Source organism: Molothrus aeneus, chromosome 1 (assembly GCF_037042795.1).
Source record: "Molothrus aeneus isolate 106 chromosome 1, BPBGC_Maene_1.0, whole genome shotgun sequence".
NCBI lineage: Eukaryota > Metazoa > Chordata > Aves > Passeriformes > Icteridae > Molothrus > Molothrus aeneus.
Window position 1 is genome coordinate 23,677 of NC_089646.1, and position 17,365 is coordinate 41,041.

At 42.8% G+C, this 17,365-nt stretch overlaps 1 protein-coding gene across 5 annotated transcripts in view; it reads right to left on the minus strand.

Moving 5' to 3' along the window:
- Positions 1-17,365, minus strand: part of SMARCD3 (SWI/SNF related, matrix associated, actin dependent regulator of chromatin, subfamily d, member 3) — a 75,858-nt gene that overhangs the window by 18,045 nt on the left and 40,448 nt on the right. For all 5 annotated transcript variants that reach the window (XM_066549518.1, XM_066549527.1, XM_066549509.1 and 2 more), the window contains 2 exons: positions 7,731-7,853; positions 146-268 (listed from right to left, as the gene is read on the minus strand). In XM_066549518.1, the coding sequence (XP_066405615.1) occupies positions 146-268; positions 7,731-7,853 (246 nt within the window). The remainder of the gene's footprint in view (positions 1-145; positions 269-7,730; positions 7,854-17,365) is intronic.

Genomic DNA, 17,365 nt, shown 5'->3' on the forward strand with positions numbered 1-17,365 from the left:
CTTGGGCTGGGCACAGTGCCTTCCCAGCAGCCACAAGCCAACACTGCCATTCAGACATGTCTTGCCTTGCTGATGTCCCCACCTACCACCCCAAAGGATAGCCTTTAGATCCTGCCAGCCCCAGTGAAGCAGAGGTAAGTCATACATCATCCAGGAGCTTCCCCTCCACGCGCAGCTCCCACGAAGCAATGCTGCCATCAGAGTCATCAGCGTCTGATTTTGCAGGATTAAATGTGTTGGAGATGTAAAGTCTCAGTTTCCGCTTTTGCTGTTACGCACATAGACAAGGGAAAAGTACATATCCAGTTAAAGCTCAGGATCTGAGGAAGCTGCAGGAAAGGTGACAATTACACATATAATAGGGAATCTCCATGTTTTGTACAGCTGCACCAGTTGTATTAGAATTTAAGATTCTGTTACATGAAAATACATTGAAGAGCTGAATCTAAAAATTCCTTTCAAAAACTCTTGCCTATACAAACATGCTGAAATTCACTGTAAATGGAGGAAGACAGGAGGTTGCCATGCCTGAGAAGTGATCCATCCTATACTTCTAGATTAGATATCTGAGAAATCATTGTGGGTAAAGCATGATATTATGCCCTTTCTGGCTTCAACCTAGCTAGATTGCTAAAATTCAGCTGCAACTCTATTGCAACACAAATGTCTTTCATCGTTGCACAGCTCAGATTTGTACATGGCAGTCACAAATACAGCTCAAGCTGTGAACTGCCTGCCAGGCACAGTTCTGCCCATCTGCATTGTGCCATCCTGCAGCACCTGGGAACAATCCTCCTGTAGACACACCTGAACACACACATCTCTGCCTTACCCTCCTCTTCAGCCCAGCTGCCCTCACCCTGAGCAGCTTGCTGGGAGACCTGTGTGAAGGAAGGCACCCTGCTTCACCCCCAAGCCAGCTGCTAAGGTCTGCCAGAGGTACAATCATGCTACTACATTGTCATTTTTACAGAGCACCTGAAGCTTCCCAGTCACTGTAGTGGCTTATGGCTGTGTCATCTCCCAGTGCCCTTCCTTCCAGGCATCATGTGGAAAACCCAGCTATTAAGTCTGATGCATGGATTCCAGAAAAGATTGTTACCAAAAATGACTTTGGGACTCTAATCTCCAATACCTATGTAGATGACAATGTCAAAAAGGCTGTACTTGTCAAGTTAATCTTGACAAAACAATGTAAGAAAGGAGCAATCTTGTAAAGTTTATACACGCATAGGAGAGAACCAAGTTCCATACAGCAGATTATACAGCATAATCTGGCATAGAGGAATGGGGAAGGCAGAGTTGTATGGCTGAAGAGAAACAGGAAAATTACTACATTTTGCCAAATCTGGAGAAGACAGTGACAGAGAGGTTTGACAGAAATGGAGTGTCAACAGGGAGTGTCAACAAATGGAGTGTCAACATGCTCTGACAGGGAACAGGATTTTCCAAAGTGCCATCAGTGCAGAAAATGACAGATTTATACAGGTAAGAACATGCAGATTAGCAGAAAAATATTCTTGTGAATCCATGTTTCTTCCATCTTTTCCCACAGGATTTCTGTTGCCAAAGTACTATTTCATAATATAATTATTTTAATGACCCCAAATCTCTATTTAGTGTGGTGGATTTGTGAAGGATTTCACATTTCTAAACTCAAAACTCTTCAAATTACCCTGGACATTTTACGCACCATTCCTAAATTTTATCCCCACCTGGATTACTTGCAGAACTGTACCTACATACACAAGCAGGCTTTTACTTAATAGATATCTAGTGTCACCAGCACCACTGGCTTCTTGTAAGAGTCACCTGGGATGGTTCTGCTCCCAGACATTTTGGGAGGCTGTCTCCTCTTCCAGGTCCAGGAACTAGACAATGGCCCTTGAACTTGCCCTACATGCCCTTATTACCAACAGTGGTAATGCATACTTCATGCAGTAGAACTTAAAGAAAATAAATTTAGAAATCCCTAGCAAGATTTCAGAACTGTGACTCTAGAGCCAGGAACAGTTGCTTTGGACTCTTAAGCCCTTTCTCTCCTACTGTGACTATTCTCCTGGCAGCTGATTCAAACTACCAGAGAGCAAGCAGGACCCTTAGCAGGGACCCAAGAGTACAGTATGAATCCTACCTGAAGGGATCTATCCAGTAACAGCTCCAGCATGCACAGCCATACTGCTATCATAAGGATGTCCAGTCTGGGAAGATGCCAGTTCAAAGATGAGATATAGTCAAAATTGAGCTCAAGAAAGAAAAACACCAACATGGTGCTGGGTGGGGTTTTAAAGAACGGGCCATAAAGTCTCTTCAGTTGCTGATACACATCAAAAATCACTGCATTTGGTTCACTCTCAGTATCCCTCTGTTCCACAAGAATGTCAGGTTCATATTCAGAAGGCTCTCAGAATGAGAGAAGGAACACCTTCTTCCATCCCCAGTTGAGCAACTCCATCTCATCCAGGGAGGAAATGATAACATTTATGAGCAACTTGATTGCTTTGCAGCTTAAATAAAGCGGTGGCAAGAAGCAACAGCCCTTCAATAAATTCTGTAAATCCCTCAGCCATGTGTTTTATCACACAGACCTAAAACCTGTTCTCCTCTCTGTACGGTGGATTCTCAGAGAACAGAAGAGCAAGCAACCAAAGGACTCTCAGGAGCTGGGAGCAAAAACTGAAGAGAAGACTTACAGCTCTAGGGCAAAAAGTAAGCATCACGTTTCATCTCTTCAGACACACCAGAACTTCACCACCCAAAAATGCAAAGCTAAGCAGGAGGAACTTCACAGAGACTTGATCAACTTTGTGAATCAAATAATCTCTTGTCCAAAAATCAGTAAACGCTTGAGCTCCTTGTTCCCTCACAGTAAGACACTGATCTTTGACTCAGCTTCAGCAAAAGGAACTTTAAATAGCACTCAGATTAAAACGAAAAGTCTCCCCTGAAACCCATTGTATTTCACTTACAATTTCTCCTTGAGAAAACGAAAAGGAAAGAAGTAATCAAATGTAAAAGATGAGTGGACATGTCAGCAATGAACTCCTGCAAGGGTCTCAGCACAACTGCTGAGTGAGATCACATGAAATCAAACAGATCTGAATGGGAGGCTGACAGGAACGGTGGAGCAGTACACCCAAAGCCTGCTCCTTCTCCAGGTTCTCTGATGTCATCTTCACACAAATGAATACAGCTTTAAGTAATGAATACAGCTTTAAATGGGTGAAATGCTGGAGATCTGTCAAATAAATCCTCCAGAAAACCTTCCCTGGTTTACAGTGTTACTTTTTTTTTTCAATTTCCATCAGCATTGAATCCCTAACAAGTCGAATCAGAAAGCAAGTATCTGATGATCCCAGGATCTGTGTGCCATCCCCCAGATAAATCTCCATCAACTGATGAAGTTAGTTTCCTTCAATGAACTCTCAGGCTGGACCCAAAACCTCCCAGACACTTCCAGGGAAGTTGTGCTTGGGATTTCAAACAAACAAACAAAGTTGTGCTTGGGATTTCAAACAAACAAACAAAGTTAGACAGACAGACAGTCTACTGCTGACTGACTCAAGAAAATCTGACTGCCAACCTCGTAAGTAGTATTGTGTTAAGAGCTCTCTAAGTATATCTTAAGGGTGAATTTCTATGAACCTCAATATAGCATAAAAACCTCAAGCACAAAGCACAGAAAAGATTCAAATCTGTGTTTCTGCCTTTGCATATACAGTAACTGTTTTCCAGTCTCACAGAAAAAAAAACTTTTTAGAAAGCAAAATGAACAGTGGTAGCATGGAAACTAAAAATCAGGAGCCAGAAAAAACAATGACCACTGTCTGATCATTATAAAATACCCCAATTAAATGAAGAATGTCCATATCAGAGCTGGAGTATAGAGGCATCTCGCTCAGAGCAGCAAGACATGTCAAAATTTGTAGAGGAAACAAAATTAGTTAGGTAACTCCTGAAAAGAAAATGGACATGAACTTAAAAATGGCCAACCCAAAGCAGAAAACCCAGTGACTTGGTAGACTACACAAGTATAATGAATAATAAAAGGAATGGGACAGTATTTACTGAGTTCAAAATTGCACCAGCACATGAAAAACACTTATTAACAGTTCTATAAAAGTGTAAATAGCAACAACAAAACTCAAAAAAAGGTGAAGCGAATGCTACAGAGGAATCAAATGGAAATTAGTATGCACAACAGTCTACAGAATCAGCTGTAGCAGCTTATTTTGTAGTTGTAGATTCTACTTTCTCAGGAGACAATGAGGAGTTGGATAGTGACAGGTAGTAAGAAGAAGTCAGGTGCACTGAAAAATTATTTTTCTACAGGGATTGGGAGGAATGAATTTTTTACCTGAGAAAAGAGAACATTAAAGAACCTGAAAGACATTTAAAACACTGATTGATTAAAGGAGATAAGGTGTTTGAATTTCCTTATCTCATAATGCAAAAAGCAGAACACAGAATTATGGCATAAGACAAGTGTTTCAGAAAAAAAAACCTAATTGCTTTCTGGCAACAATCCAATATCAATTCCTCAGTCATCTTAAAACCTGAAAGTGGGGAAAAAAATCTCAATTCATGAAACTAGGGAGAGAGACACTATGATGGTGTTCTGATGCTACTACTTGTTTCTCACCTAAAACTGGAGAACCTGGAAGCAGATAATTTAGTTTGGGAACTGCAACCACACACATATCTGTAAACAGAATGTCTCACACCAGTTCACTGCGAAAGAAGGACAGTCTCTGGATGCCAGTCTGTGGTTTGGGTGAGATGAAAGTACTGTCTGTGGTGCCAGGGTTTGCAGTGGGAGCCCTGCTCATGTCATGGTCACATCCCACTGTCAGTCAGAAGACCCTGGTTCAGGCTTTGGGATGAAAATCATCTCAGTCTTAAAACTATGTTTATGGTGACAACTGTCTATCTCAGGGTTACACAATGGAGACAAATAAGCATTTTTAGGGTATTATTTATCTATATTATTTTAGACATCCACTTGTGTATGAGAAGAATTGTGCCCTGAACACCACTGTCTACACCAACTTGATCTCTCAACTATGAAGGGAGCTGAGAGTGACTAGCTCACACATAAATGAATGAAATGGCTATGTCTATACTTAGCCAAATAAATCCCACTCCCAAAGTCCACTATGGCCTTAGAGCTGCATAGATTTTCAGTAATTAATTCTTTATTGACATCTTCTGATCTGTTGAGTGTATGGTTTCTGTTTCCTTCAGGCCATGGAGCTTGCTATATCTGTCAAACAGCCCTGTCTGCCTGACTACCTCCTAAAGTTCTTCCTGGAATTCTGACCACGTGGGTCTTCCATGAAGTCAGGACAAGGACTCTTGCTAATGCTGCTCTGCAGACAAGGAATTCTGAGACTCTCATGACAGATGCAATCCAAGAATGCAGGACTGGCTGAAGAAGAGGAGAGCACACAGCAGTGCCCAAGCAGCAGAAAGCTGCCCAGGCAGCTGAAGAGGGCTGCTGACAGTAGTCCAAGGAGCTGACAGGTGGGGAAGGCCATTTTCCCCTTCAACAGCTGCCCAAATCCCAGGTCTCCTCACTTCTTGAGCCGTCCCACAGCTGTCATCTGGTTCAAGAGTGCACCTGTTCTCAGGAGATCCAAGTAGGACCAACAAGCCAAACATATTTTATGCACTGTCCTCACAAAAAAAAAAAAAGGTTTAACCACTTATGCCTAAAATTTCCCCAGCATAGTCTTCAGACAGAAAAAGCCCCAGCCTGAGCAACACTAGACCATAAATCTGTGGTTCCCTACAACCACAGCTTCGAGCTGTTTCTAGCTACAGCTCAATCACCTTGACAAACACTGTAACTGTAGCTGCAGCTGATAACTCTGAGAAATCCTGCATATTCCCTACATTATTTCACATACTTTAGACAAATTCATATTTCTTATAGGATTACAATTCCAGTTTGAGAATCACTGTTCTAAGGCAAGTATTTCAAAATTACAAGAGCTTTGATAAGAGATGGAAATGCAGAGGTAACTTCTATTGCTGTTACCAATTCTGTAACTATAATAAAATGGAAATATTAACATTAACAAGAACCCATGTTTATCTAGGTTTAGCCCTATTTTGACAGTTCTGATACCCATATGCTAGGACTACCTACACACAAATTTGGAAAACATCTGTTTGATCATTCTCTAGATGTTAACTGAGTAAGTGATATTTAAAATGTGTTTGCTGAGCCCTAGATAGAATTTTCTGTCTACAGTTTCTGTAGAGTGTTGTGCCTCCGACCCTCTTCCCTATCCCAGACCCTGAATATCTCCATAGCACAGCTTACAGCTAGGACCTTGTGCACTTGTTGATTCCCTCATTAAAGACTTTGCCACAGAATAAATAACTTCCTGCTGATTTATGAATTTAAGTCAAAGTCTTCAATCACCTTAAAATAACGCCAGATTCCTAACTAGTTTAAAAGAATGGTGTTCTACCCATATCAAGAAGGTAAGACAAATTATTTCTTCTGAGAGTAAAATCTATTATGTGCAACACTTTTTAAGAATGAACTCATGATTTAGACCATCCACAATTCAGTTTCCTTTCTGTCTAGGAGGGGTAGATGGAACTTAATGGAACTTAATAACTTAATTGTTTCTTTTGTTTGTTTGTTTTGGTTTCTGTTTGGTTTTTGGTTTTTTTGTTTGGTTGGTTTTTTGTTTGGGTTTTGCAGTTTTTGTTTGTTTTTTTTTTGTTGCTGTTTTGTTTGTTCACATATATCAACTGGAAAAACACCAAGGGGTAAAAGCTTTCCACATTTTATCAGGTACCTGTACAGTGACAAAGACAAGAGAATATTGATCTTTGTTGGGCTGACCCCCATCACTGTGGTACAGACAAGAATGATAGCTTTATGTCACAGCAGACATCTGGCCACAAAACCCTTCATTCTATGGGAATTACCTGAGGAATAGAGTATGAGCTACCCAATACCGTTACAAGAACTTAAATGAGACATGAAAAGAAATTCTTCACAATGAGAGTGGGCAAAAAATGTAACAGACTGCCTAACAAGGCTGTGAAACCTCCATCCTTACAGATTTTCAAAACTCAACAAGGCCTTGACAATCCTGTTTTTAGAAGAAGGTTGAACTAAGTAACTTCCAGTTTCCTCCTATCTAAACTCTTCCATGATTCCAATGAATAGACTCAGAAAACTTAGAAAAAACCTTTTCAGTGGGATATTAGGAAGAGTGAAGTGCTGGACTTCATCTAATAGAAACTGCAGAGAATGTCATCCATTCTTTTTTTTACACAAATAATAATTTCTGTAAGTAATTCTTCCCATTGTATGCTCTGTTATTCCATAGGTTCCACTTTTTGACCAAATTTGAATAGGAAAAGTAATACACACCTTCAGCACAGCCCTCTAATCTCTTATTTTCTCATTTTTTATCATTTTAATACAAACTTCCCAAACCAATGTTTATCTATCCTTTATTTATCCCTAGGCTATTATTCCCCTTATTAAAGACTTTCAGAAGCTAGAGCTGGTAATGGCCACTAAATTTTCTCTACCACTTTTCTATGCATGCTGATTCTCAGCTGTTTACTCTTAGGAGCTTTGTCTAATCCATTCCAAAGCATTTCTGCTAACGAGACTTTAGCTCGAAAGGTATTTCCACCATTTACTACAAGAATTATTCTCCTCCCCTGATACAATGTCCAAATTTCTCACAGCATACCTTCATTGGTCTCTTCAGCGCTTCCTGAATGTCCACGCGCTTCCGCATGATGGTCTGGTCCAGCTTGCGCTCAAAGGCCAAGAGATCCATGTAGGCCTGCGACTCGGGAACCAGCTCGCGGATCTGAGAAGGAAGCAAGGAACACCTCAGCACCGGGAGCACAAACGTGCCGTGCTCTAGAACAGCCACACTGACACGTTCCCAGCCCCTGGACAGGTGTGCCCAGAGGAGCTCTCCCTGCCACAGCAGCTCCCGACAGTGGGGCAGGTCTCAGTGGCGTGGGACAGGCACAGACTGAAGAGCAGGAGCACAGAACGGAGGCTAATGCGCTCTGGGACACCCCACCTGAATCCACAGAGCCTGGACCATGGCTGTGTTCTTCCACTGAGGCTTAGCTACCAGCAGCCAGGGAGACTTCTCTTGGCAATCCAAACTACAGTGAATTTGTCCTGTTAAAAACTAGAAAAGTGCTGCATCCCCCAAACTAAACGGGGAGGGGGTGGGGTGTGCTCATGCTGGTGTTTCAAAAACAAGTGCCACCCATTGGAAGTAAACGCTGCCAGGTGGGATGCCTGCCTTTGTCAGCACATCTTCCTCTGCTGCTGAAATTGACCTTCATGTCAAAGTTTCAACACAACCAGCCATCAGGTGTCAACTCACGATCCTGCCAACTTTTATTGGTATTTTAATACATTAGTTAACTATATTAGTTCTATTGAAAAACCCCCTTGTTGTTGTTTTCTCTTTTAAAAGGGAGTTAGCAGAGGAGGGGATATGAAGTAGGTTGGAAATATGACCTAATGAACTGAGCTTAGAAGTGGGTAAGTATACCCTTAAATGAAAATGTTGCTTCTTAATTTGGAATAACTCATGCAGGAAAACCATAAAAAGGTACTGTAAGTAACTAAAATAGATCTACTAGACAACCTTTTCTATTTCTACAATATTCACTCCTATATTTCCATAGGAATTAAAAGTGAGTTGGTATTCATGTTTTGCTTTAGAAACAGAATTAGTTGGAGTTAAAATTACAGTTTATATCTGGTGTAAGGCACAAACACCTGTGTGAGAGACAGCAGGCATGCACGTGTTCCCTTTGGAACAAGGACATGAGAACTATTGCAGAGGTCATGCCAACAGCTGGCTCTCCTGCTATTGTGCCTCTGACCAGGTTTCAAAGTTGCTGCCTTTCAGTATCCGCAACAGTCCAAGGCAGAGTGTTCCAGAACCTCAGCAGGCAATATGGGAGGAAGAACCTCTTTTTGCTCCTTTGGAACCTGCCATGAGTGAGTTTCATTTGGTGCCATTTCCCTGCACTGCTGGAGCAGCAGTGGGAAGGCATTCCCTAGGCAACTTTGCTATGTTTTACAGAGTTTTGCCATCCTTTTCCTAATTTGCTTTTCCAGCCTAACGATGAACAATTTCTCCTTGCTGTATTTAGACAGACTAAGGTTATTAAATAAATGTCTCTTTCAACTGACTCTTTTTGTTTTGAGATGGTAGAATACCTGCTCTACTTATAGCAAGACTAAAACTTTGGAAAAGCAGAAACCACAGATACTTTGGAAAAGTAGAAACCAGAGCAAAAACTCTGTTCAGCTTTAGGCAAACCATTATAGTTTTAACTGCTTATATGCTTTCTCAGAATGTTAGTATCAGCAGCATAATAAAAGAAACATGAGCATGAAGAGCAAGCATTACCCTGGAAACATCAAGGAATTGACAGACAGCTTGCAGAGCAAGGGCAGCGAGGCACTGAGTGCAGATCTTTGGACACAACAAAACACCCCAATGTTCCTGTTCTGCACAGATTAAAAGATTCCTCAGTTCCTTGCCTGAAGAAATTAATGATGGTGTGCTACAGTCAATTAAAAATTCTGGACCAAGAAAGTAGTTTCAGACCTTTAAGGCCAAGTGCCATCAGAGTCAGTTTGTGAACCCCCTGGGCACAGGGTGCAGCATGGCCTACAGGGCCCTTAGGAGAGAGCCTGTGCAGCACAGATGACACAACCTTTCTGGCTGGTTCAATGGGCACTAGACCAGGATCTAATCAAATTTCTAGGAAGTTTGTAGAAACAGCAGAAACTTTCAATAAATATTTTTATTCCACACTTTGACATCTTTTATCACATGAAAGTGAAAGGGTTATTTCCTATTCCATTCCTTTAACCAAACTGGATGCTAAATATTACAAGATGCTAAAAAGCACAAACACTTTAAAATCAGCCGAAGACAAAACTGCATCTAATTCCTTGAACTGCAAATGGCCGCAGGTTGGGAGAGCATTTGAGAGAAGAAATGTACTTGCTGTGTTTGTATTCTTCTCTAGGGATGTGTTATGGTCACAGCAAAGATGGGATTTGGGCAAGATCAAAGATCAGGCCAGTTTTGGCAGCTCTCAGTCCTTTGCTTTCTCACCCTACTACTGGAATAATCTTTTGGAGGCATGACAGTGCGTATGTGATAAGGATCTGTGCAGCCTGCCTAATTCCTTCCCTTTCATGGTTTGCCCTAACAGAAAAGTTCATGGCTCCGTGCAGGTGTACACTCTTCTACTAAAGTTCCAACTATAAATGCAAAAAGAGTGTTTCAATACTTCAATTCTCCATTCTGGCCTTTCTCTGGTTGACAAACTCCAGAAAGCACCTAGCAGAACCAGCATCTCATCAGCCATGGTTTTGAACATATGAAGTTATACTTTGTCTTAGAATTCCATGGACAGCTGGAAGAGATTACTATTAACATTAGTAAGACAGTGTCCCTCTTTAGGCTGCAGTTATCCTTCTAGTATGAAAATTCAAACATTTCAAACGTTTATAAATTACTAAAAAAATTGTTACTAAATTATGGATTTTTATCTTTGATTTTCACAAGATTTTTTATCAGTGATGACAAAAAAATGGCCAACTTGCAAGTGGGGGAAATGTGGACAGTGTGGAAGGAATGACATGATGGGAGACAGTGTGGGGGCCCCACCACACCTGCCTGTAAACAGATGTGCAAGGCTTGTGAGACAGAATTGGAGACCGAGGAACAGCTGCAACACTACAAATTCTGGGATATAAACACCTTTGGAAAGCTTTTATGGCTGTCACAGTACGACAGCTTGGAAGGCAATGACAGCAGTCAGCAGGCTGGGGACAGCAATGAGGAAGCCTTCTGCAAGAAGATGAGCAGCAGAAGGAGAGCTAAAGAAAAGCCCAGGTGCGGGTCTGGTTCTGCTGCTCACGTCCAAAGCCACAGAGAAGGCTCCACGCTGCCTTTGGCTCCATTGCTCCTGGCTGAGTGCTGTCCTCAGGCTCCCAGAGTGCCGAGCCCAGGCCAGGCAGGGCAGCAGGGCTGGGCAGAGGGACCCTGACAGGCTGCACAGACAGGACGGCACCTCAGCACAGGTGAAGGTGGGCACAGGAAAAGCTCTGCTCCTGGCATGGAGTCACACCCACCGGGCAGGGGGACAGGTGGGCATCGCTGGGGTACAAAACAGACTGGCAGGAGAGGAGCTGGGGGCCCTGAGGGACAGACAACAAGGGCAGAAGGACTCTGAGGGGTAAGGCAGCCATAGCAAAGGTCAGCTGCAAAAGGGGCTGCATTAGCACAGGTTTTGCCATCGAGCCCAGGAAAGAGGCTCTTCCTTCCTACTCCACGCTGGAGAAACTGGATCTGGACCGGTGGGCACAGGAGCACAAAGATGTGACATCTTGGAGCGAGGCCTGCAGAGGACGGTGGGGGCTGGAGCACAGACCTGCCAGGAGAGGCTGCAAGAGCTTCTCCAGCCTGGAGAAGAAAAGGGAAAAGGAGATTGCCTGGGAGAGTGCGATGGCCATGGGGACTGGTGAAGCACAGACAGGGCCAGCCTCCCCTTGGAGGTGCGTGAGATTAGGGTGAGAGGCAACAGAAACTCGCTGCAGCATGGGCAATTCACTCCCTATAAGGAATTGGTTTGTAAAAAAAACCTCTGACAGAACAAACAAAACACATTATGGTATTAAAACCTTGGAACAGGCTGCCAAGAAATGCTCTGGAGTGTTCATCCTTGGCTGGAGGTATTCAGAACCCGTCTGGACAAGGTCCTGAGCAAGCTGATGTAATTTGAACCTGTTTTATACAACAGCTGGCCAGCAAATCTTTCACTGGTCCTATTGTTGTGCACCTCCAGGATCCCAGAAAAAGCTCAGTAAATAAAATTGGATCTATTTCAGGCAGGAACAACTGGAGCTGCATTCTTCATTGCTTAAGCAGGACAAACAAAACAGTTTCAGTAATCTTGATTTTTAAAAAAAAAAATCACTAATAAACAGAGATTTGGCAGTGTCTTGAGAATTAGGCTACCCGAGAACTTCTGTCTTTGAGACAGGTAACAAAATCCAAAACCTCTTCCTCCCCCAAGTTTGACAAGCTCAATTTGATCCTTAGCCTTTTTTACTACCTACGGCAGACGGACATAACCCACACATTTCACATGTATTGCTGAGAACCAGAATTTTTATCTTAAGTGGCAGTGACTGAAGTCTGACTTGGCAGATACTGGACAGTTTCCCTGCTGAGAAACTTTAGACTATAGCTTATTGACAAAAGTGTCTCTACCACTGAGGCTTCTATGGTCAAAGAAAGACAGTTAGGGGCTGACATTCCTTATAAATAACAACTGTACCACCCTACAACCCCTAAGAGAGAGTGGTTTGAGGAGGATTTCTGACTGACTACTACAGGGCTGGTAACACAGTCCAGTAAAACGGCAAAAGCAGTCCATGTTCTTGGTCTTCCTCTCTTAGGACCTGACAAGCCATTGCTGTTGCTAGGTCCCCTCAGAGGCATCCCTCAGGCTGAACAAGGCCAGTTGTCTCAGTCTTGCCTCATGTGCTGATCAGGGCATTCAATCAACCTGACAATCATCCGCTGACCTCAGTCCAGTTTGCCAATGTTTTTCTTGAATTCAGGATCCTAAAACTAGACACAGTGCTCTAGCACTGAGCTAACGAGTACGGAGCAAAGAAGGGTAATCAAGTCCTTCAATCTCTTGGCTATGCTCCCGGCCACAGAGCTCTGGATACTGTTAGTCATCTTTGCTGACAAGACATGCCCCCGCTCACACTCAGCTCACTGTCCACCAGTGCCTGCAGGGCCTTTCCAGCAGTGCTGCTCCTCAGCCAGGTAGCCCTCTTCTTTCTCAAGGAAGAACATTTGACTTAGTTCACTTTCACAAAGTTCTTGTTGGTTCATTCCTCCAGCACATCCATAAGCATATCAACTGGTTTCCCCACACAGAGATTGGTGTCATCTGTAGATTTTATAAGCAAGCATGGCACTGCCTCCTCCAGTGGCAAGGATGCTGGACTGAACAGCTGCTGTGACACATCCCTGCAGCACTCTGAGCAACCATTAGCCACCTTCTCAGCCTCATCATCCACCCACATGGCTGTCAGCCCATTTAGACCAAAATGTCCCAACCTGAATACAAGACTATTATGTATGAGAGAGTGGCCATGAAAGGACATTGGCCAGTTCTCTCAGCTCCCTCAGATGTAGCCTGTTGGATATCATGGAGTTGTACAGGTCAAGTTTCCTCAACTAATCCCTGGCCCTATCCCTGTCCAGTGTCTCCTGTTCCTCTTGGATGTGTTCACTGATCACAGGGCATAGGAGGCATCATTAGTGCAGACTGAACAAAGAAGGCTTTGAGTGCTTCAGACTTATTGTGTCTGTCATCACTGGATCACCCAGCCCACTCAGCATGGAGCACGCATTGAACTTGGTCAGCCTTTAGTGCAAGAGTAGAAACTTTTCTTGTCCTTGATGTCCCTTGAAGATCTCAGCTACAGCTGAGCTTTGACTTTGCTGATACCATTCCCTGCAATGCCCAGGCAATTGTTCTAAACTCCTCCTTTGTAACCTTGTCCCTGCTTCACTTCTTGTACATTGCCTTTTGACTTTGGGACCGCCACTGTGATTACCTAATTCTGGGCTCCTCATAAATCTGCTCATTTTCCTGCATTTAAAGCAGGCTGCTTTAAAGGTCCTTAAAGACCTCCCAGATTCATTGAGACATTTTGCCCCTCAGAGCTGCTTCTCAAGGAATCACACCTACCAGTCCCCTGAATAAGGCAAACTCTGCTTGTCTAAAGTCCAGGGTTTGTACTTGACTACTCTCCTTCCTCATCCCTGGCAAGATCTTTAATTTCTTTATTTCACAGTTGCTATATCTAAGGCTACCACTGATTATCACACCCCTAACCTCTTCTTCGTGCATGAAAGAATGGCAGATCCAGGTGTTCCTCACCTCTGGTTGGCTCAGATGGAGAAAGAGGTGGACAACAGCCATGCAGTGACCAACCCACAGTAGGACAGCTATTATGGCATGGGATCTGTGCAGAGAATTCCACATGGTGGTCAGTGAACAGCAGCAGCAAAAATTGACTAAATATTGTGTAAAGGAAAATGAAGTAGAGAAGATGAAAAGGAGAGGACAGGTGTACAAAACCCTGTCAGCACAGCCAGACAAAAAGTCCTCAAGAATTTGGGTCTGAGTGAGAAGAACAGCAGCCAATACTAAGAGACAAGCATGCCACAGAAGGGGGTCAGTTTGCTGTTTCAAAGTTGAACTCCACTCTGCAAGTTCAACAAGGAAAAGCAGAGATGGGCACAGCTATGGAGCCAGAATGGTTTTCAGCTGAGATTCTCGCATCAGAACGGGTAGGCAAGGAAGCCAAGAAAAACCAGAATGGTGGATCACGTTCACATCTCCCTGGGAAAAAATGTAATGACTCAATACTAAGAGAAAATAAGACTGACCAAAAGTAATGAGGAGGCAAGGCCTGGAGAAAGAGGTACAATCTGAGGTGCAGTCATGTGTCCCTACAGACAGTTTGTGGTCTGAGGTCGAAATTGAGGCACAACTGTGAAACCTGGGTCACAAAGTTAACATCAGTTCCAGAGATTTAGGAACCCAGCCATGAATGAAGATGCCTGTGAACTTCTCCAAAACTGAATGAGGATTTCAGCGACAGCCAAGTGTGAACAAGGGAAAGATCCAGAAGTGAGGAAAATAGGGCAGGAAAGAGCCTGCTGGACAGAACTAGAGTCAATGTTAAATACTCTATAAAAAATTCTAAGCCTTGTTATGTTACAGTATGTCAATGTGAGCGTAACCAAAGTCCTTGTGTTAAAACTGCATTTTAGACAAAATATATGCTGTCAATAGAATCAACTTGCATTTAAGTAAAGCATTTGACATACAGTCATAAAGACACACACTCCTAAAGACTGAAAAATGGGGGTTGGAGCAAGACCTGGCGTAGGAAAAAAGTGTTCTTGTACAAAAAAGGAGAAGTATGCCAAGAAAACTTAGTAATGCTAAATTTGGGTGTCACTGTCATTGCAAGGAAGAGGACAGTACAGAGAATGTAAGGAAGCTCAGAACTGTATAATGGAGATGGGATCATATATAGCATTACAACACACAGGATCATGCCTCAGAGTCTAAATCCTGCTCTAATATGGGAATTCATCAGTTGCATATGACAGAAAGCAGAAATACTTGTATTAGCCAACCACAGAATGACCAGAGGCTGTATCAATGTGGAAAGGCCAAAAAAAACCCAACAAAAACCCAAAAAACCCCACAAACAAAAACAACCAACCAACGAACAACAACAACCCAAAAAGCACAGCAATCCCAATTTGTAGTGCTATTTCCAATAGAGCTAAAAATGCAGGAGCAGCATTCAAGCATGGTGAATACTGGCAATCTGTAATACTATGTATAGTTCTGGTTTCTTGAGAGGTTGATTTAAAGAGGTTTGAAAGACATTAATCTAACCAGGATCAGAGAAAACAAATGACTAAGAGGATTTCAAGAGAGGAGCCTCTCTAACTTGGCAAACTGAAAGTAATTCCCTTGCCAAGCCTAGCAAAACAAAAAAAACCCCAAGCTGCCAGATCAAAAGTATGTTTCAGGTAAGGAACCTAACTAGTCTTGAAGTGGCAGTTGTGTCATGGCTTCCAAGACAGAGGGAATCAGACTGCAAGTGCCAGGATGTCCCATGCAGTTCCCTAATCCAAACTTCCTACTTGCAAAGTTTGCTGGGCTGAATTTTTCATACCATTATATTCCTGCAAAATTAAATCCTTCTCAAATAGTTGACCTGGAGTGGCTCAGTGAACCTCTGCAGCCAGCAAAATGCTCCGGGATTATGGCACAGGCTTGACCAGAGAGCCTGGAAATCCAACAGGAGGTTACCTGTGCCAACTGCTGAGTCATTATCGCAGCGAGGAACAGTGAGAACCCACCTCCTTTCCACTACTACATAAGATCATTTTCAAGAGTCAAATGTATTTAATGTCTTCCCCTCTTCCCTTCAAAGTTCCCAGAAAACATAAACAAGAGTCTGCAAAAAATCTGTGGGTAACAGATGCTGACTGGCCGGAAAACATTCCGTAGGTAGTTCCAGAAAGCTGGAACTGTTTTACCCATGTTTCACATGCATTCCACAGCCACCAGTGCACACCTTCCACTTGACAGGACAATGATGTGCACAGCATTTCTTCATCCCACAGATGGTGTAAGGGATTCCTGACACTAACTGCTGCCTAAGAGAGTACCTTAACCCAGACAGAGGTCACATCATTGATACCACTACTGCAGCTGCACTCATAAAAACCCCACTGCAGAGGAGACTTCTAGCAAATGCCTTATTACTCCATCAGTTAAAGCTATTGGCTGGCAGCAACAGAGATACTGAAAAGCAAGAATATTTGGTGACAGCATGGCTCTGAAAGCATCTGTAGAGATTTCTGGCACACCTATGTAAGGCTCTACCTATTAAAGAATTATCATGGACTTGGTAAACAGAGTCAGTGATCTTCTGCTGGCAAAAAAGTTTGATTACCTCTTACACCTTTTAATCTTATGAAGGCAACACACAAAATAAAAACTGAAAATATAGACACTCCCACAACCAACCAACCCAAAACAAAACTAAAAGCATCTTGAAATGGACATTTATTTCTAGCAACAGCCTCACTGTTCAGGATGTATCATTGTCTATGAAAACAGTTTGTGTGGGACAGACAAAACTGACAGTACAAGAAACTTAGCCTTCATTATAGAAAAGGTACAGACCACCAGCAGAGCAGGAATGAGGCTTCAACAGAATTACCAGGGAGGCTGCAAGTCATTCAAAGGTCTGGGTTTAATGGTAGCTTAGTCCTTTCAAGACAGCAACATAAGAGATCTAATGGCTTACATATGAAAGGCTCTGCTTCCAGAAAGTGGCAGGAATAACAAGAGAAGTGATAGCATAGCATCAGGAGTACCAAACTGGGCTCACCTCTTTGGATGGCTGGTAGTAGACACCTGTGAAATGTCACAGAAGTGACTTTGGAGTGTGCCAGCAAGTTTGGGCTCACTTTAGCAGTGGAGCTTGAAAACTTGAAAAGGATATGGAGGAAAAGGACACACCTGTCCAAGGGATTCTGAGTCCAGAAAAAGCACCAGAAGTCAAAGCAACTTAGATTAGGATGTGACAAAGGTATGTATTTTGAAGCCTTTAGGGACCAAGCAGTTTCTTGTGAACTGTACTGAATAGGATAAAGAAAAAGAAAAGTATGGGAATAATGAGAGAGGAGAGCAGAGAGAA